This window comes from Phodopus roborovskii, unplaced genomic scaffold (assembly GCF_943737965.1).
Source record: "Phodopus roborovskii unplaced genomic scaffold, PHOROB, whole genome shotgun sequence".
Classification (NCBI taxonomy): Eukaryota; Metazoa; Chordata; class Mammalia; order Rodentia; family Cricetidae; genus Phodopus; species Phodopus roborovskii.
Window position 1 is genome coordinate 1,327,472 of NW_026125059.1, and position 21,815 is coordinate 1,349,286.

General features: G+C 46.9%; 1 protein-coding gene across 2 annotated transcripts in view; it reads left to right on the forward strand.

Annotated features, from left to right (window-relative positions):
- Dido1 (death inducer-obliterator 1) overlaps positions 1-15,596 on the forward strand; it is a 33,240-nt gene extending 17,644 nt beyond the window's left edge. For both annotated transcript variants that reach the window (XM_051184788.1, XM_051184795.1), the window contains 7 exons: positions 37-141; positions 918-1,053; positions 1,275-1,803; positions 2,199-2,352; positions 2,681-2,770; positions 3,553-3,748; positions 10,952-15,596. In XM_051184788.1, coding sequence (XP_051040745.1) covers positions 37-141; positions 918-1,053; positions 1,275-1,803; positions 2,199-2,352; positions 2,681-2,770; positions 3,553-3,748; positions 10,952-14,172 — 4,431 coding nt within the window. In that variant the 3' untranslated portion in view covers positions 14,173-15,596. The remainder of the gene's footprint in view (positions 1-36; positions 142-917; positions 1,054-1,274; positions 1,804-2,198; positions 2,353-2,680; positions 2,771-3,552; positions 3,749-10,951) is intronic.
- The last annotated feature ends 6,219 nt before the right edge of the window (positions 15,597-21,815 follow it).

Below are 21,815 nucleotides of genomic sequence, written 5' to 3' on the forward strand. Positions count from 1 at the left end.
AAAGCTGAGCCTTCATTTCTGTCCTTGTTGTTGTAGGTGATAGAGTCCAGGACTAAGTTGCTTAATGAAAGCAAGAAGAACCCTGCTAAGCCAGAAACTGTCCCTGACATGGAAGATTCTCCACCAGTGTCAGATTCGGAAGTGAGCATTTGGGTTGCCTGGTGTTTGCACAGAGACTGAGACTAAGATGTCCTGAGCCACTAAACAAGTCTATACGAATGCATGGTTCAGGGTTTTTGAAGTGCTATTCATTGGGATGATTTGGGTTCCTTTACTTTTTGAGACAATCTCTCGTTATCTACCGTGAAGCTCTCCCCCTCTGGAATTTGGGGATTATAGCCATGTCTGGGTGGGCTTTTTCTCCATCTGTTTTGTTTGCTTTCTTTTTTTTTTTTTTTTCCAGGACAGGGTTTGGCCTTGTTCTGTAGGCCTGGGTGGCCTTGAACTCAGATCAAGCTGCCTCCACCTCCCAGCCTTTGGCAGTGGATTTTCACCGTCTGTGTTGTTAATTTAGAGATGGATTGGATTTGGAAAGGAAATTATTTACTTGAGCCAGCATGTTGCCATTTACCTGCAATCCCAGCACTTTTTAGATCAGTGGTTCTCAAGCTGTGGGTTGTGAGCCTTGGAGGGTAGAGCAACCCTGTCATAGGGGTCACATATCAAATATCCTGTATATCAGATAATTGCATAGCAGTAGCAAAGTTACGGTAATAGAGTAGCAACAAAAATAATTTTATGGTTGGGTGTCACCACATGAGGAACTGCAGTAGAGGCTGGCAGCTTTAGGAAGGTTGAGAACCACTGCTCTAGACAGAAGCAGGAGGGTCAGGAGCTTCAGGGTCATCTTCTGCTACATTTCGAGACACTGTTTCAAGGAAACAACAAAGTAAGACCTACTTGGGTTTCAATTTTAGGAACAACAAGAGTCAGTAAGAGCCGCCCCTGAAAAGAGCTCGGCGCCTCTTCTCGATGTCTTCAGCAGCATGCTAAAGGACACGACAAGTCAGCACCGGGCTCATCTTTTTGACTTAAACTGTAAAATTTGTACAGGTGAGCATAATTTAGGGCCTGAAACTTTGGAAATGAGACAAAATTGGGTTTTGTTTAAAATTGCTCTTCTGGGGATATCAGTGTTCCAGCCAAGCTTAGACAGTGGCTTTCTGGTGCTTAAGTAGCCTTGCCTCAATTGCTTTTGATTAACATAAGAAGCCATTCCCTACTTCTTGAGCTATGCCCTTGAATGTATCTTTGTCATACCTCATACTCTTTAGGTCAGGTTTCATCATCGGAGGATGAACCAGCTCCTAAAAAGCAAAAGCTTTCAGCTTCTGCTAAGAAAGAAGACCCGAAGCCTAGGCATGACAGCTCTCCATCTGATCCAGTTCCTAACAGTGCTGATGAAGGAATTGCAGAGACACTGCCTGAAAATGCCTCTGAGCCAGACCTGGAGAATGTGTCTATTCAGAACCAGGAGAGAAAATGCTTCCCTGGGCCTCCAGGTGATGGCCATCCTGAGCCCTCCCCACTGGATGGCCTCTCTCCCTGCTCCACCTCTGGCAGCAGTGGGGTGGTCACCACGGTCACAGTGTCTGGCCGAGACCCCAGGACCGCTCTGAGTGGGTCATGCACGGTCACAGCCTCCATGGCAGCCCACCTGGACAACTCCCACACATCAGAGACCAAGCTGGACACTCCAAAGCCTGCTTTGACTCCTGCAGTGGTGCCTAAGTCCATACTGGCTAAGCCGTCCTCCTCTCCTGACCCGAGATACCTGTCAGTACCACCATCACCAAATACAAGGTGTGTTTTTAAGTTGGGGTCTGAGTAAACCTCAGACCTTTACTTTAGACTGACAGGAAAAGCTAGTGTAGTGATTAGGTTAATCAGAAACCTGGCTTTAGCTTTAGTATCCTAGAAATGCTCCTTTTTTTTTTTTTTTTTTTTTTTTTTTTTTTTTGATGCCTACTTAGTATTTCAGTGTCACCCATGTCTTCTATGTTTTTAACTTAATGGCCATTCTGATTGGTTGTCTGATCAACTTCTTTACCAAATGTCTAAGTCATTATGACTTAAATAGTTGGTTGGTAAGGGAAGCCACCAACCTTGGTATATCCTCTTTTGCTCCCAAGTTTGAAGTCACCATACTTTGAATATCCATTGTATATTGACACTTTTTTATGGTTTGTTTTTTACAGCATTTCAGAATCACGATCCCCGCCAGAAGGAGACACAACCCTCTTTTTGTCTCGGCTCAGCACGATTTGGAAAGGATTTATTAATATGCAGAGTGTTGCAAAATTTGTCACTAAGGCATATCCTGTGTCTGGGTGTTTGGATTATCTTAGTGAGGTTAGGACAAGAAGTCCCCCCTCCCCTCTCCTGGGTGTATGGGTGTGTCTATATGGGTGTGCCTTGGAGGAGTCAGATCCATGCTGCTCTCTCTTATGTTGTGGGGCGTCTGGTTCCCTGCTTAGGTGGGTTATTTCCACACACTTGACCTGCCTCTGCTTCTGAACATAATATCCTTGGGAGGAAGGTGGTTGTCCCTGCTCTGGCTTTAGATGACACTCTTCTAAAGCGGTAATGGTTTTGTTGTGCCATCTGGTATTTTGGAATTAATTATGTCAATCTCTGAAGACTGGAGCTCTGGTGTTGACTGCATGTTCTTCTTGTGTAGGATTTGCCAGACACCATCCACATCGGTGGAAGGATTGCTCCAAAGACAGTTTGGGATTATGTCGGCAAACTCAAGTCATCTGTGTCCAAGGTACCTGCTCACAGTGTGGTCTCTGCAGCAATGGGATCTTGTGTTTGCTTAAACTTTTTTTTTTTTTAATTTCTCATTTTGTTGTGCTGAGGCTTGAAACATCAGCCAATAACTGTTGAAAGTGTTCATAAGTATATAAAAATATGAAGGTATACTTGACTAATAGTGATAGGAGTTTGTATCTAATTTATAATGGTGTGAATGCATTGAAATTTTAGTAAATACACAGGCTTTGCTTTCCTCTTTCATGACTAAGGGAAAAGAGGGTAGGAACTGGGAGGCATTCTTGCTCAGGCACACACAATCTTACACAAAACTCACACAGGGGCTTTGGCTTTCTAAAAATCCCTTAAGTCAGTTGCAGGTGATGTGTGAGGTTTCTTTTGAACATTGTCTGTGGTTTGTGCCTGCCTCACAAGAGAAGGTAAACCATATAGATTGACCTAACCGTGTGAAGACACCCATATGACACCCACTGCTGGTGTGCCTTGTGTGCTGTGATCCCCATCATCAGGGGTAGTGAAAAGCTTGCTTGGTGTCAGACACACGTAAGCCGACAACTACGCACAATTGCTCACTGGGAGTCCTGGGAGTGGAAGTGGTTTTATTTTAGCTCAGCAGTCTGGCGAGAACGAGTGTTATTTACACTGGATGTGAGCTGAATGCAGGCCATAGGTCTGACAGTGAGACCCAGCAGGCAGTGTGTCCTAGGGTCCATATCTGAAGGAGGGTTGTTCAGGCAGCCCTGATGCATGCTTCCCTGTGCTTTGTTTGCCTCACAGGAGCTCTGTCTGATCCGATTCCACCCCGCCACAGAGGAGGAGGAGGTTGCCTACATCTCTCTCTACTCCTATTTTAGCAGCCGTGGCCGCTTTGGGGTTGTAGCTAATAACAACAGGCATGTCAAGGACCTGTACCTGATTCCACTGAGTGCTAAGGATCCTGTACCATCCAAACTCTTGCCCTTTGAGGGCCCAGGTAAGCACCCAGTTTCTGGGAGGTGTAGGCACAGCCAGTCTCCACATAGTCTTCTACACTGATACAGTCCTCTCAGGTTCTCACGGGGACATCTGCCACCTGGCCTAAACCCCCAGGAACTAGATTAGGACAACCAGTGGGACCATGCCTGGCGGAAGAACTGGTCTCTGTGATGTAGGCACATGGCTCTAAAAGTGTCTCGGTTCATACAAAAATTGACTCACTACTTGCAGCCAAATTGTTTGCTTCCTCAGACCAGGAAGCTGTTCAAATGCCAGGAGCAAGAACCAGACCCAGAGAGGGAAGGCAGGCTTTGCCTGGGCCCAATGGCCTTCCACTCCAGAGAGAGGGTTCCTTAGGCTCCAGTCACTGCACGTACTATACAAGTTCTTTTATCCTTTCCAGCTGTTTAAATTCCCTCTTTTCTTGGAAGCATTGCTTAGCAGGTTACACATAAACACACACTGGGGTTCAGATGACATGGAGGGATCTGGTCCAGTGACATCCAGCTCTGCTAAGTGCCTTCAAGGAATTTTCAGGGCTTCAACTGGGAAATTGGCACGAGGTGCCTAAATTGGTCTCTTTGATCATTATGACCCCAGACCCTAGAAGCCAGTGGGTTTGACGTGTGCTAAATATTCTTTAAATGCTGTCATAGAGGTAGCTGATGAATGCCCCAAGCCCTGTACCCCACACCACTTGCACTGTACCTAAACTTGCTAGGATGCTGAAGTCCCAGGCTCATTGCCCCAAGCACAGCTCTCTGCCAACTACAACCTGCTCCTAGTTCATGGCAAGGGTTTTCCTGTGTCTGGACTTTGAAAATTTGTGCACATTAAGGTATCGGTTGGTTTCCTAATTAACAGGGTTAAATGTTAATGGGCATGATGCAGTACATGATTTTAGTGTCTAGCACATTTCAAAAGCAAAGTGTGTTCTGTGAAAGCCACATTGGGGATTTTTTAAAATGCCACTGTGGGTGGCACAAAGTACCCTGAAGTGCTTGATGACAGCCATGTGAAGAGCTCTGGCCAGCATATTCCGTAACTATGGGGAAAGAGATATCCAGTTCTCCGGGAAGTGAAGATCCAGAAGCTGACCCTTGGCAGGCACCTGTGAAGATGTGTCTGAGATGGCGGGTAGGAGTTAGTGTCCATGGGTGATGCCTGTAGCGAGGGCAGGTCCTGCCATTGGGTACCCTCCTCTCAGGTGGGAAAGCACACCACTAATGCGGAGTGTGCATTAGATTCCTTGCCTCCAGTTTGCTTAAAACAAAAGCAGCGCTTCATCCTTTATGTTCTCCCTCTCATCTCCATCTCACCATTGCCAAAAGAGGAGAGACTGCTGGGAGTGAGAAGCCTGCAGAGTATGTGGGGTTGGGGAACGTGGGACCCTTAACCAAGGTTCCCAGGGGCCGGGGCCAGGAAGGAGACCACCAGAGGAATGGCACCGTCCATTGTGGGTGCACAGTTATTTGACTGCAGGGTTTGGGATAGCCAGCTGGGACAAGACAAGGCCACATTGGGCTTCCAAGATGACAGGGTTTGGGTTGGCTCATTGTACTCCACTAAGAGATAGGCACTGACCACCCAGACTCCTGTGCAGTAGCTGGCCAAGTGCAGGGGCACACTTGCTGAGGCCTCGACACTGAAGAGTGCATTCAAGAGATAGGCAGATCCCATCCACAGGTAAATCACAAATGTGTCTTGTTAAAGTAAGAATTTAGAAAAGTAATGAAAAATATTACTTTTAAACATAATGACTGAAATACAGTTTTATTTATATTGTTGCCACAATTACATGTGTGTGGTGTTTGCACACTGTCAGCGCAGACAGCCTTGGCCTAGGCCAGGCTTATGGCTGGACCTGCCTTATGTACTGATGGCTTGACTTGGCATTTTTTAGGTGTAGAGGGGTGTGTGTGTGTGTGTGTGTGTGTGTGTGTGTGTGCGCGCGTGTGCGCGTGCGCGCGCGCGCGTGCGTGCGTGTGTGTGCACGCTTATGCTTGTTTGTGGTGTATGTGTATAAGGCTGGATTGGAGCCTTGTTTCCTGGCTTGGTTTTCCCTGTCCTCATAGCATGTAATCTTCCCAGAAGCCCTGGACACCTTGGGCCATCTACAGGTAGTAGTAGCTCTGACCAGTGGCCCCATCTTGAGTACCTAGGTATGTGCTTGCTGGGGTCACTGCACATACCTAGGAAATTACTGGGGCCTGGGTCAGCGTACCCAAAGACTTTTCTCTCAATACAGAGACTGCCATTAGTCTCTGTGAGAGTGGCACAGTGCTGTCTTGAGCTGCTTTCCATATAACAGAGGTTAGGATGTCCTTAAACACAGATAGCGTCAACCCCATGCATCGTGTGTGCAGAAGATCATGGTGGGAATAGAGGGACTTACAGGAAAGTAACCTCCTTGTCCGTGCATCTCATTTTCTAGATGTGCAGCCACAGTGGTCCTTTCCCTCTGAACTCAGAGCCTCTTGAGCTCTGTTATTTGAAGAATGACAAGACCTCAAAAGTGCTTAGATCATACCTTTAGGACACCCAGTGCCAGCATTTGGTTCTTGGTCTCGTACATGTAGTTCACAGATCTAGTCAGTACATCCTGAGCTGCTGGGTTTCTTAAAGACTCCAACTAGCACCCCAGTGCTTTTTAATGATTTTCCACAAAAGTGCTGTCTGGTTTTAGTCTGTCAGACACTAATGTTTATGTCTAGTGTGCTTCTTTCAGAGGACAGATAAAAAGCGTAGGTCCCTCTGACCTGGCTGTCCAGCCTCTCCACACTAATTTAGACACTATTTTAAAGGCACCAACAGGTTCTCAGGTGACTTGTGGCCTTAGTCAAGGGAGCGAGACTAGTTTAGTTACAGGGAACCCTTCCCTTCTACCTGGCCCTGACAACACTGAGTCTGAAGCCCATGTACCCACCTCATATTCATCAGGCCACTGCCAGGTTGGAGAAAACCAAGGGCACCTCGTCTGGTGTCAGTGCCTGGCAGCACGCAGCCAGTCTCCTCCCCAAATCACCCTCAGGTGTGCTGAGAGAAAGGACATGTCTCTCTGTATAGAAAGCATTCCTGAGGGAGGATCACACTCCGGTGTCTTTGTGTTTTACTTTTAAACAGTTCAATTAGCTGGGAAGTTCTATTCTTTGAACTCTTAGCAGGTAAGCACTCCAGTTTTATGTATGTATCAAAGCTTTGCACAGAAACTGTTATCAAAGTCGAATACAGTATTGAATGGAATGTACTACGTTGTCTACCTAAATCAATAAAAATATGTCATGGAAACTGGTCATTGTTTGTTTGACTTGGAACCATGTGGTAGCTAGGGCCACTTGTCCTAGGTGTGCCTCTGCCCCATGTAAGGCAGCGTAACTCTGTTGTGGTAGTACAGGGGCTCCCAGTGTCCTGCCACGTGGTGTACAGCAGAGGACATGCAGACTGGCATGCTCCATGGTGTCCTTTGTACTTGGGCACCTGCAAGAAGACGGACAACGCCCTGTTACCCCAAGCATGCACTGGGTGCAGTGGCTTTTCCCTGGTCTTACAGCTTCAGAGTCGAGAAGGGAGGACATGTGCGTGAGTGTGTGTGTGCTAAGTGGGTTGGGAAGTGTACAGTTCCCCCCATATTTGCCAAGTGTGTCCAAGTCATACCTAAAAACACAGTGTGCACATTTTTATTTTGACAGATTCAAACCATAAAAGGCTTTTCATCTTGAACATGTTAAACATACTGTTAGTGTTAGATTTGACAGGTGTGAGGTCAGCAGGAGTCTGCTCTGGGGTGACTCTGTTAATAAACGGGAACGCTAGCTAACATGCACACAGGTCACAGCACCACCTCCTCCTATCTGTAGAAGCAGGTGGATGTCCTCGTCAGCTACATCTTCAGACTCTTGCTAACAGGTCTGGATAACGGTCCTGAGAGATGAACTAGCACACCTCTCTGGTGCTCCCTTGTCTGGTTTCTCTTCCTGTCTAATACACTGAGTTCAAAGGCTATGTAGACATTTGCACCTTGGAAACAGGGACACGTGGAGCTTAAAGGGCTTGCTTTCAAACACACTAAGCACCGTATCCCTTGTAGTTGGACAGCACGTTTTACTGCATCTGTATGTCAGTCTCCCACTGCTTGTTTTTCTAGTTGTGTGAATTGACAGCCTCTTAAGAGCCCCAGAGAGGGTGGTGAGTAGCTGCCATCCTGTCCAGTGCTGACTGCTTTTGGACACCCCACCCCAACCCATCTGCATTGCAGCTGGGGTTGACCATTGCTTCTCAGGCCATACATCCCACACTCTGGGAAGTTGAATTCTTAACCTGATGGCTGACAAAATCCAACAAGCCTGGAAAGTGGACCCCAAGAAGCCTGGATCTCCACTGCCCCTCCTCAAGGTGTGGGGTAGAGATGGGGACTTGGGGCCTTTGACCTTCATTGACATTCCCTGTTACATGGCATACCTTGCATACACAATTGAGCAGCATCATTGTCTTTGGGACATACCCTTCACTCCTCAGCGAAGATACTTCCAAGGCCCAAGGCGGATAATTGAATTTGATTGTTCACAAGATGACGCTGCTTCCGGGGTGCTAGCTACAGTTGGATTTTGGGTTTGTTTTGTTCTTGTTTTGTTTTGTTTTGGCCCAGGCTGGCCTGGAACTCAGCATATAGTCTTCAGTTGGCCTTGAACTCATGAAAAATCTTCCTGCCCTCAGACTTGTGAGCCAATGGGTCATACACACGAACTACCATTCTTTGTGGATATTTTATATAGTTGTAGGCACACACAAGACAGGCGATAAGGGTTGTTTCAGAACAGGGCTGTGCATTCTGGGGAGGTCAGCCAGAAGTTTGGAGAATATGGACCAGTCCGTGGAGCCCTGCAGTGTGTACACACACAGGGGATGGCCAAGTGATTAGAAACAGCTGCTGGTAAGATGCCGCTCTAGGCAGCCTACTGTGCTCTGAGACCATATAAATACTAACAACTACCAGCTTGCTATGAATGCTGGAGCGTCCTGCTGTGCTGAGACACGATAATTTTTTTTAACCAGTACCCTGGACCCCCTATTGAGCAGGAGTCTGATACAATGGAGGGCTGGCCCATCACCTACACTTGGGTGGGCTGGAAGTCCTTTATGGAGTGAGGCAGTATAGCCCCCTCCGTGGGGGACTAGTGGTCCACATTAAACTGCCCACCCTGCTACCTCACACCAAGGGCCCCCAACCCTTAGCACCATGTTCTTCTGCCACCACCACCACCCTACAACTCTCAGCCAGCCTCCTAGTGTCAGGCTCTAGATAGAAAGACCCTGGTTTACAGAGCTGTCAGTAAAACTTCAGCTTGAGGCCCAAATGTTCCAACAAGTTTTCATAACTCAAACTTGTAAGATCTGGGCATTTTTCTACAGATTTGTTCAGAAAGGCTTAAAGAAAAAAAAAAAAAAAAGGTTTAGCAATTAGTCCAAAGTGTAGCTCTTAACAAGCCATATAATATCCAGGAAGCAGATAGCAGCTTAAAATCCCTTTAATTTCTCCTTAGAAAAAGAACTTCATAGCTTTCCACACATTTTGAGTTTTCCGTAGGATCTGCCTGCTCTCCAGGTTTTGTATTTTTGTTTTGTTGTTATTTTTGTTTTGTTTCTACTGCCTAGCTCTTTCATTGATACACTAGGCAATTATAGCCCTATCTCAGTTTTAATGCATCCTTCTAGGAAGCAAAAGGCTCGTGCAGAGATTCCTGGAAAGAGGGAGGATGGCTAGGTGTGGGGGCTGGGTGGCCAGCTCTCAATAGCTGGCCCAGTGGGCCACCTCTATTCCCCATTGTGTGCTAAGCCTTACTGGAATTTAGGAATTGTAACCCACTTAGAAATAACTACAAGTAACTGTCTGAAAGCAATTGTTTACAGTAGCTTGAAACACAAATAAAAATCTTTGCTAGTGATTTAGTTGCTTAAAAATTATGCATTATTTTTATGACAGTAAGTTGAATAGCATGATCAAGTTTCATTGTACATTTGTACCCTTGACGCTATGTCATCTCTTCATCCCCTCCCCCAAGTTACTACAAGTTTTGTGACCTGGACTTTTCATTCATGCTCTGCTCTACACACGAAAGAGGAGTGGGAAGCAGCCCTGGTTAACGGGAGTTCCTGAGCTGGCTTGCCACACTCACTGTTGTAGAGAGGTCCTTGCCTTTACAAGCAGTATGCCCTGGGCCTCGCTAGTGCTCCTTCCCAGGGCTGTGTTATTTACCACCATTTGCAAGTGCCCCCCCCCCCCCCCCCCCCCCCGCGCTTCAGCCAAGGCTTGAGCAGTAGGTAGTTGCTGTTTAGCCCAGGTAAACCCTGAACTCAATCCTGCTGCTGCCGCCGCCTCTCAAATTCTGGGGTAGCAATTGTGTCCACCATTCACAGCTCAGTAGGAATGTAGTAATATGAATGCCCAATGAATTTTGTTTTGAATTGAGTTTTGTTTTCTCATCACTATAATTCTGACTCCAGACTCTAAATTCACTGTCATTGATCATTATAGCTTGAGCTGAATTGATCCCTAATTGCTTGCCAGTTTGGTATATTTACCTTAACATGTGCAGCTCATATGTTAAAGCTAAAAGGGGGCTGCTGTCTCCGGGTGTGCAATGGGGGGCAGATAGAATAGCAATAGCTGAGACTCTAAAAACATTGTTTGCCCTCCAGAGACAGAGGCAGGCAGATCTGTGAGTTCAAGGCCAGCCTGGTCCACAGAGCGAGTTCCAGGACAGCCAGGGCCACACAGAGAAACCCTGTCTCAAAACACCATTGTTTCCCAACCTGCCAGTCAGATGTTCCAGTAACCAGTGGCTGCCTGTCTCTCTCACCTCTTCTATGGCTTTAGCATTTTAGCAACTGGAAAGACAGCATAAAATTCTCACATGGGATGGATTTGCTTATGACTTGAGTTCTTGTTTTGTGGTTTCTGATTGTGCATAAATCTATCATGGGTTGCTTTCAGACTACTAGAGCTGGGACTAGGTGGGTATGCTGGTACATTCAAAGTATACAGTTCCTTGGCCTTCTGTACAGTAAGCTTCTTAATTGTGGGACTTGATTTTCCACAGATCTCTTCCTCTGCCTATTGACATTCCCCATTAGTGAAAGTTACCTCTGAAGGGTGGAAGCTAGGCTTAGATTCTAAAGTTTGTATAAATATTTTGTTTTCCAGGTCTTGAGTCACCACGTCCAAATATAATACTTGGGTTAGTAATATGTCAGAAAGTCAAACGTCCTTCGAGTGCTGGAGAGACCGACAAGACAGATGAGAAGCGGACTCGACTCCAACAGGAGGAAGCAGAAACATCAGTTTATCCCAAAGTAACTGCAACGCTGCCATCTGAGAAGAAGCCTCCCAAGTACCACCTGCACTCTGCAGACACAGCTGCCAGCAGCACTCCCCCCCCAAGTTCTCCTCCGCCCCCTCCTCCTCTTCCTGAACCCCCAGTCCTGAAAATACTGTCATCCCTCAAGCCAGGGCCCACCAGCACTGTCACAGCACCCACCACATCTGCAGTGACCACCGCCACAGCTTCCCCCATCATTCCTGCCGCTTCAAAGACGGCTTCGCCTCTGGAGCACATCCTGCAGACTCTGTTTGGGAAAAAGAAGTCGTTTGAACCCTCGGCCAAAGAATCAGTTGGGTCCTCTGTTTCTCCACATCAGGATTCCAAGGCTCCAGGGGAGGGTGCCATGCCAGCAGCTCCTTTGCTGGATCCAATTGTTCAGCAGTTTGGTCAGCTCTCAAAAGACAAGGCCCTGGAGGAAGAGGAGGAAGATGACCGGCCCTATGACCCAGAAGAAGAGTACAACCCCGAGCGAGCCTTTCATACCCTGCTTGCTGAGCCAGGGAGGCACCATGACGTGGAAAATGTACCTGAGACAGCTGAGAGGGAAGAGGTAGCCTATGATCCCGAAGATGAGACCATCTTAGAAGAAGCTAAAGTGACCATTGATGACCTGCCCAATCGGATGTGTGTGAAAGTCAGCTCTAACGAGAGGCCTGCTGACTTCGCCACCGATGCCACCAATGCCTCCCTAGTAGAGCAACAGAAAATGTTAGAAGAGCTAAATAAGCAGATTGAGGAGCAAAAGAGGCAGCTGGAGGAGCAAGAAGAAGCCCTCAGACAGCAGAGAGCTGCTGTGGGTGCTTCCATGGCACACTTCTCTGTGTCAGATGCACTAATGTCGCCACCTCCCAAGGCTTCCCTGGCCAAGACAGACCTGTTCTCTCAGGAACAGCAAGCCCAGGACCCAAGTCGTGGAGCCCCGGGTGCCAACCACAACTTAGACTCCAGACAGAGTAGGGATCCGAGGCAGGCCAGGAGGCTGGCTGCTGAGAACACGGAGAGTGAGCCTCTTCCCAGAGCCCCCACCGGAAGCGCACCTGGCCCACAAGGTGCCGTGCCTGCCAGGGAGACTCAGGCTGCTGGGACTGCAGCAGTCCAGGGGCCTGGGCTGGCTCCCGAAGCCAATGACTCAGTGGCTGTTACCTGGGCTCCAGGTGAAAACGCCGTGCTGAGGCCCGAACATGACATCCAGAAGTGTGAGTACCCTGACAACAGCCACCTTCCTGCTGCTGGTGATGGCGCAGCCAGGCCCGCAGCACCCCGAAGAGTGCTGCTGCCCACGCCTCCAAGCACCACCTTTCCACCCAGCTTCCCTGTGCAGCCTGAAACACAGAATTTCACTTCTGGAGGCAGGGAGCCGTTTCCAGGGCCCATGTTTCTGTCCCAGGAAACATCTCTTGGCTCATCGCAATACGAGGACACTCGGGGTCCTCAGTCTGCTGGGAGGAGTGACAGCCCAGTAGCTGATGCTGAGGACAGCAGGGAGCCACAGCTCAGGACTGGTGAGGGCACTACTCCATTCCCCGAACCTGGGCAGAGGGGAGGGGGCCCTCAGCCCCAGTTTCCTGGCCAGCGTGAGCCTTTACCACGCACTTTTGGGATGTCGGGACATCATGGCCCCGGTTTCCAAGGACCGAGGGGGCCAGTCTCTCCCTTTTCAGAAGAGAATATTGTTCCTAACAATGATGGACCAAGAGGCCCTCCACCTGCTCGATTTGGGGCCCAGAAGCCACCCATCCCTTCCTTATTCTCTGGGCAACATGGGCCACCTCCCTACGGGGACAGCAGGGGACTCTCACCTTCTTATCTTGGTGGGCCCAGAGGAGGAGCACCAGCCCAGTTTGAAGAACGCAAGGACCCACATGGGGAGAAGAGGGAATTCCAGGACACGCCATACAACGAGATGGCAGGTGCCCCTGCCCAGTGTGAAGGACCAGACCAGGCCCAGTTCATGGGAAACAGGGCACCCTTCCAATTTGGAGGCCAGAGACGGCCGCTGCTGACTCAGATGAAAGGGCCCCGTGGAGGACCTCCACCATCTCAGTTTGGAGGCCAAAGGGGACCACCTCCTGGCCATTTTGTGGGCCCACGTGGGCCCCATCCTAATCAGTTCGAAACTTCCCGAGGCCCTCACCCTGGCCAATTTGAGGGGCCCAGGGGCCAAGCACCAGGTTTCATGCCTGGCCCCCGCGGCGTTCAGCCCCAGCAGTTCGAAGAGCAGAGGGTGAACTCACCGCCACGGTTTGCAGGCCAGAGGGCACCAGCACCCCTGCCGTATGGAGGACCAAGGGGGCCTGCACCCTTTGCTGAGAAAAATGAACAGCCACCTTCTCGATTTCACTTTCAAGGCCAGTCTTCCCAGCCTGTAAAGCCTCCCCCTCGGCCCCTGCTGGAGCTACCAAGCCACCCTCCTCAGCACAGGAAGGACCGATGGGATGAGGCAGGCCCAGCCACTGCCCTGCCTTCCAATACTGGGTCTGGGCAGGGCCCTGAGGCTGACGGGCAGTGGGCCACGGCAGAGTTCCGAGAAGGCAAAGGCCATGAGTATAGGAGCTCAGCTTTCGAAGGGAGACAGCGGGAGCGGTTTGAAGGAGGACCTAAGGAAAAGCCTCTGGATGAGCCTGAAGCTCAAGGGTTGGAGAATCGGCAGGGCCGGGCCTTTGAGGATCGGAGGCGAGAGCGAGAGCGAGGCAGAAACTGGAGCCGAGAAAGAGACTGGGAGCGGAGCCGGGAGTGGGACCGGCATCGGGAGTGGGACAAAGGCAGAGATAGGAGCTCCAACAGGGACAGGGAAAGAGATGCCGACCGGTCTAAGGAGTGGGACCGAAACCGGGAGAGAAGCAGGAATCGCGACCGGGACCGGGAAAGGCGGCGAGACAGAGACAGGTCCCGGAGCAGAGATCGAGACAGGGACCGTGAGAGAGCCCGGGACCGAGGCCGGGACCGGGACCGGAAGGACCGCAGCAAGAGCAGAGAGAGTCCTCGGGACCTGAAGTCTGAGGCCAGGACCTCTGATGGGGGCCCTGCCACAGCCCAGGCCTAGAGGCCATTGCACTCAGGGCTGGTGACAAGACACGCTGGTGAGGACAAAGACCTCGCGTCAGCTATTGTTAATATAGGCTCAGCCTGGCAAAGATCCCTTTAAAAGCCAAGTACATAAAATGTGTTGAGCAAAGAGTTTTTGAAATAGCAATGAACTTAGATGCAGGATATAATATTCTGGACTTCAGGAATTACTGTAATTTTGTGTATAATGGTTTGTTACAAATTTCCCAACTTTACAATTCTGATGTTTTTTTTAATAACTTAATATTTCCATTTAAAATTACAGAAATGGGAAAGTATCTACAAAAGCATATTGCTTTTTTTCAGATTATAAAGTTATCTTTTCCAATAACTTGACTGGTGTAAGTTTTAAGGGAATTTCAGTGGACTGTAGAGCTAGCTTTCCCTGGGCTGCCATCTCTGCTTCCACATATCCTGACCTGTCCGGGGCTTCCGAGCGAGCGCTGTCCTGGATGGAATGCACTGTTGAGGGGTGAGCTGGGGTTTGAGCTTGCAGCTGTGGGAGAAGTCTTCCTAGGCCTGGCTCCCCACAACGTGTCACTTTAGAAGTTTTTTTTAGAACATAATTAGAAAAAAATAATCCGTCCTAGTGGGAATTGTTACATTCTAAATAACAATTTATTTTTAAATGTTCAAACTTATCAGCCTAAAGAAGAAGCAAAGCAGTTCAGAGTAGTTTAAGAGGGAAGAGGCAGGAGTCATTCAGAGAGGCATTACCCATTGCTGTCAACAGAGTGGCTCTGCAGACCCACAGGCCCAGACAGGGGACGGGTGGGTTTGGAAGCTTCTCTGTGGCATGGGGCAATGTTTGTACCAGATCTGGAAAAGAAGAGGATTGAGGGTGAAACACTGCTTCGTAGCCTTCAGGCTGCTCTGCTGTTGCCTCGCATAGCCCCTCTGAAGACGCTGTGAGAACGTCGGCTAACTTATTTGACTGTGCAAATATGTTTGATAGTTCCTTTTATATTTTCATAAACTTGCTTTTTCAGATAGAGAATTAGAGAGCTTCGTTTGTTCTTTGGAGTCTTTTACTTCATTGTACATCACTACAAATTTTTCTTCACTTTATAGCACAAATTTTTAAGTTGAGGAGACATGGAAAAAAATAGCAATTTGAGATATTTGCTATTATAAACCAAATGTCAGTAGGTTAAATTACATGAAAGTGTCAGTTTCAACATCTAATAAGATGTGAAGTTTTTTTTTTTTTTTTTTAACATATAAAGTAAAATTTTCTAACTTAAATGCACAAGCATAAAAATCAAGTGTGTTTCTTTAGGTTTACTTGGTAGAAATTTCTGTACATTGTATTTTGTATTGCAGAGTGTTCTATCACTGTCCATTTAAACACAGGACTTCATAGGTTTTGTTACTTGAAGTAGAATAAATATCTACAGAGTTCTTGTCTCTCTCTTCACTCAGCCTTGATCCCCAGTTGTCACAGGCACAGGCACAAGCTTGTGTTGGATGCTGCCTGCTGTATGGTGTCAGGACCCAGGCAGGAATGTGCTGTCAGGCATCCTATAGAACCCTGGCTGCACGTGTTTAGGCTCACAGGAACCCTGGGCGTGTCACTGAAGGCGACTGGGTCGGAGCAGGATGTAGTGAGTGCACAGTGTCATGGGTAGACTTCAGTCCTTCACTGCCGGCTTTAAAAAAGCCTAGCTGGTTGTGCAGCAACTACTCTGGTGGAGTTGGTGGCCCCGCTTGCCTGCCTGCGGCCCTGTCCTTGACTGCCACCTGCTCGTAAAACTACTTGGGCCTACATCTGGCTGCTATATCTCCGCATAGGCAGCCAGTGCCGTAAGAACTTGGCAGGAAGATGGAGTGTTTGCCGGGGGTGCCTCCGACAGCCATAGCACCTTTTTGTTTTGAGGTAGCCCTACTATATAACCTCAAATCCACAGCGGTCCTCCTTCATCCTGCTGAGAGCCACAATTATAGATAGGTACCATCACCCCAGCTCCCATTTGAACGGGGTCCTACACGTGTACCTTGGCTGTGTTATGTCACTTAATGTCCACCCAAAAACTCTGTGAAACCTATCGCAGGGTTATGCGGCACACCTGAAAAGGCAGGTAGGTGCCAGGGCCCCCAGTGTACAGTAGTGGCCTCCACCCATTCTAGAGCCCTAGCAACAACAGCTAGGACATTCATTACCAAGTCCAGTAACAAGCAAGTAATAGTCTGTGTGTCCCAGAGAAAGCAGTAGACACTGGCCATGGCCCAGCTCAGGAAAGGCCTGACCTGTAGAGCAGAGAAGACAGGTGTCTACCAAGGGCAACAGCTGGGAGGGTAGCTAGTGTGTACTGCAAATGAAGCCTGTTCCCTTCAGTAGCTCACACCTGTATGGCTCTTAGCAAAAGCTGGGAGGGGGTACCCAACCGTAGTTTTACACCCACAGACAGCTAGTAACACTCGGTATACCTACACATACTTGTCTTTCTCATTGCTGTGACAGAGTGCTTAAAGAAGGGAGATTTATTCTGACAGGGGGTTCAGTCTGCCATGGAGACTGGAGCAGCCATTGTTGGCAGCGGGAGCTTGTGACATGTCCTGTTCTCACCTTAGTGGACCAAGAAGCATGGCTCAGGCACATCTGGGCTGTAGCCCTCAAAGCCACCCTACCCCACTTGGTGGTCTGTGTCAACCAGCTAGGTCACCGGTCTTTAACGGTTTTATTAGCTCCAAGAACTGTGCCACAAACTGAGGACCAAACACTTGAACCTGTGGGAGACATTTCAGATCCAACCATATTCAGTCTTATTTCTTGTTTAACTAATAAGGTGTGGATTATATAATATACATTTATTGGGTTTTTTTATTATTATTTTTGTCTTGTCAGTAAACTGGGTAATTCCCAAAGGTATCACACATTCACACAAACTCTTGTTTACAGGAGGGCTTGGTAGGCAGGCAGATTTCTCTGAGTTTAAAGCCAGGTTGCATATTGAGATATTGAGATCGTGTCTCAAAAACAGTACTGTAGTGGCCTCTTGTTCCACCAAGAGATTTGAGGTACTGGCCTTAGGATGTGGCTTTGGTGTGCAAACATGATCCCTTATAAGGAAGGGGAGGAGCCTTGCTCTGACTACTGTACCATTCTAGATTTTCAGAGGTTGCCTCCAAACTTTGTGCTTCTGTTGACTCCTTGCCAAAGCCAGCCTCCTTTAACGATGACTCTAGCTTTCATACTCCTTTTGAACACGACTCAAGTAGTTTGTGTTTTTCTTTAGTTAGCACAGAAAGCTCAAGAGCAAGTTTTTTTCTTTTCCTGAATAAAATCGGCTTCAAAATGATCGGAAGCCTCTCCAGAGAAACAGGAGAATGGCAAGCAGTCCAAGGGTAAGCACAAACATTACCAATTCCAATGAAAACCTGGGCAGGAGCTCCAGAACCCACCCCATGCAGCCTGTGATGGCCCCTGGCCCCGCCATCGCCACACCCATGGGCAGAGCTATGGTCTAACCTGTTACTATTTCTGAAAAGCCTGCAAATATTGAACACCCAGAAGGATATAGTAAATGCAAATAGGAGCCCATTCGTATGAAGACTGTAAGATTATAAAGGAGCGGGAGTTTCTTACAGCAAACAGTAAAGGAATGAGCTGTAAGAGAGTGACTCCTAATGACTGGCTTCAGTTTCAGCAATTTTAGGACTGGGTCCGCAGCTGTAGTAGAGGTCATATCGGACAGAGGCCAAGGCCCCTGACAATGAGGCACAATCAAAGGTTATGAGGCTTCCCAAGATCAGATTCTTGGTGAGGGCCATTTCGCTGATGCAGATATTCAAGCTACATGCAATGAACACATCTCGGTCCCTATGCCATACAGCAGCCTTGAATGCTTGGGACAAGATTCAAGAACCAGAGGAAAGAGTTGAGTCATATACTAAAGTTATACAAGGCCCAAAAGAACCCTTTAATGTCTTTTTGCAAAGATGGACTATAGCTGTACAAATAGGTGTAGCAGATGCAGAAGCTGGATGAGTACTCATTCAGTCTCTGGCTTTTGAATATGCTAATTTAGAATGCAAAAAGGTACTTGGGCCCTTAAAGATCAGATCAGCACCTATGGATGAATGGATCCTGCACACAGCCAATGCTGAGTCTTTTGACTATAACACTGAGGCTTGGGTAGGAGAAGCAACTTCCAAAGGTATGAAAAGATGTCAGAATTCCAAATGTTTTAATTGTGGTAGAATATAGGCCATTTGAAAAGAAATTGTAGATAAGACATCCCTAGAAATAACTCTTCTTCTGGGAGTGATCCAAAAAGAAGGCCCAACCTTCTGGATTGTGTAGAAGATGCAGCAAAGGTCAACACTGGATCAATGAAAGTAGATCAACCAGACAAGATCTGGGGTCACTACATGTGTTCATGGTCACAGTATGGGTGACAGCTGTGTTTGTAAGGCCAGGACCTGCCTGAGTCTGTCGTGGAGTGGCTGTGTAAAGTGATGCAGAAGGAAGATCAGGGTGGCCAGGCTAGACAAGGGTGAGTTACAATGCAGAGAACAGCCTGGGGAAGGAAGACTGCTCTGTATCTCGATGGCAATCGTATCACATGATTTATTTCTCAAAAACCAACACTTGGAAAAGACTCCAATTAGTAAGTGTGTGGCAGTTCCTGAGGGGTTTGGGTCCTAAAGAGTAGGTGTGGAGTTGGTGGGGAAGGAGGAGACTGTAGTGAAACATTGTTTATGATCTAGCAAATAAAGTTTGCCTGACTGAAGATCAGACTGCACAGCCAGCCACACTAGTTAGCCATAGAGGCCAGGCAGTGAAGGCCACACCTTTAATCCCAGCTCTTGGGAGACGGAGGCAGATGGATCTCTGTTATGAGTTATTTTCCCCCCAGCCTGGCCCCACAGCCACACCAGCCCCAAATAACACACAGAGATACTGTATTAGATATAAAGCTGTTGGCCTGTTATTAACATTCCTTAATGGCTAGCTCTGACTTAAATATTAACCCATTTCTATTACTCTAAGTGTTTTCACGTGGTCTTATTTTACCAGAGAGAGGGTCCTGAGTTCTACTCTCTTAATCCTATTTGTTAAATCTCCTCCTACCACTTCCTGAATCTTCCTTGTCTCCTAGTCCCACCTATCTTGATTTCCTATTGGCCAATATGAGAAACATATTTACAGAATTACATCTCCCATCATCTCCTCTTTTCTGTATAAAATAAAAAGAAGGGTTTTAACTTTAACATAGCAAAATATATAACAAAACAGTTATCAAATGAGGACCACAGTTAACAATGTTCAGTTAACATTTAGCAAGATTTAAAGAAAATATTTTATCATCTATCCTATTTTTGTGAGTCTAAAGTCCTATATGTACCTTATCTTTAATCCTAACAAAGGAAAATTATAACTATAACTATCTGTCTTCAACTCCATTAAAGACCACAGAAGGATAATATATAAATTCTAGAAATGACAGGGGCAACTCACTGCCTGGTCAGTCACCCATAGTTCTTCTGTAATGTTCTATCTTCAGCCCATAGGTCATAGTGTGTCTGGCAGACTCCTCAGCAAAGCAGGAAACTTTAAACTGTCCACCTGTATTGGCAGTTTGTCAGTCACTTTTCTCTGTGTCCTGCAGAATGTCTGGAAGACTCTTCCATGAAGCAGGAACTCTGTAGCAATGTCCATCTTGTATCAGCAGTCACTTTCCTGTGGGTCCTGCATGTCCAGTTTATACAGCATAAAGTCAAATAGTCCAGACAAGAGCAGTATCTTGTCCAAATGGCTAGTCTTGCCATATTGGAAGTAAACTCCATAACGTGTTTCTTCAAGGTCCATCTTCCTTTCTGATGTAGGTGGTGTTGCCAGGAGCAGTTATGTCTTATTGTTACGAAAAACCCTAAACCATTTTAAATGCCATATTCTGTTGGTCTTTAAAAGGTTTGAAGAATACCTATCCATCTCAAATACATCTTGAAAACCTAACTTAACTCTAAGTTTTGACTATCATAGGGAACTATATATAATCTGTACTAAATTATACATTACATTTTAAAATGAGCTATATAAACACAATATCTTAACAAGAGGAGAAATATCATATCACAAAATTGACCTTAAATTGTATTAATAAATGAAAACCATTCCAAAACAAAGTATTCATATCTATACCATAATCCCCTTTTTATCTTTAAAAAGAATTGGCTGTGGTGATTAATCATTTATAACCAACCCCATTTAAATGAAAACAAACATTTATAAACAATATTTGGGAATTTGGGCGTCCTTCTTTCCAAACTGCTTTCTGCTTGTAGGGGGCGCTGTCATGGGGATCTTCAGAAGACGTAGAAATCCTGGCTGTTGTGGTCTGCAAGGCTGCCTTGTCCCAGCTGTTTTGAATGTTGGATCACCTGGGACACTGCTTCAGGGGTCTTGCTTGATCAAACTATGTTAGTCTGGAAGGAATCCACAGCTTTTCATTTTCTGTGGAAACAAAAATAGAAATCCTTTTCCCCAGTAACCTGTCCTTAGACTTGAATTTAGGAGTCAAAGTATTTTTAAAATATATAAATTTAATTAATCCAGCAGCATTTCTTTTAAGAATTGTTGCTATTTTCTCAGCAGTCAAACAATACAAAGACAACACAATAGCATACAGTATCCAGACTCTTTTTGTGCTTTCCATCTTTATGTGGATTTTTTATTATTTTATTTCTTCTACTTCTATTTTTTCAATTTTTGAGACAAGTTTTCTCTGTGTAACTTTGGCTGTCCTGGAATTTATTCTGCTCACCAGGTTCACTTTGAAATCAGAGATCTGCTTCTTGCCTCTGCTTCCCGAGTGCTAGAACTAAAGGCGTGTGCCACCACACCCAGCTACTCTCTCCAGCTCTCACACACACACCATTGAATTCTTATCAGCACTTCCTAAAAGCTGTGCATTTTTTTTTGCCACTTATGCTGAGTCAGGAAATCTCCCTTAAAGGAGCCGAGCAAGTCTCTGTTTGTCTCTAGCAAAACAGCCCAAGGGAGAAAAATGCTGCTACCAAGAAGCCTTGTTTGTCTTTGTTCTTTTGTTTCTAAAACTCCTTTTTAAGCTTCTGTTAAGTTTTAAGTGAAAGTTCTCCGGTCCACATTGTAGTGCCATTTTGTTACCATCAGTTTTCCCTCCAGCCTGGTCCCAGAGTCTCGCCAGCCCCACACCTTTAATCACACCACTTGGGAGGCAGAGGCAGGCTTATGTCTGTGAGTTGGCAGCCAGGCTGGTCTACAGAGTGAGTTCCAGGACAGCTAGGGCTGTTACACAGAGAAACCCTGTCTTGAAAAAACAACAACAAAACAAAACAAACAAAAAACAACAAACAAGAACTCTAGTGGCTGGCCGCTCTGCTTCTCTGATACTTCAGCTTTCTGAGTTTTTATTATTAAGACCAAAGAGAATTTGTGCTGTTAAGACCAAGGTGACTGGCACTGTTTGGTCCCAGGGCACAAAGAAAAGGGCAGTCAGACCACTGAGTCTATTAACCGGAAGCAACTTCATTTCACCACTGCAGGGTACAAAGACTTCTAACTAGTTTAGGGCCACAGGCCTGGGAGGGGGGCATAAGTGTCTTTTTATAGCAAAACACCATATGCAGCAGGACTGC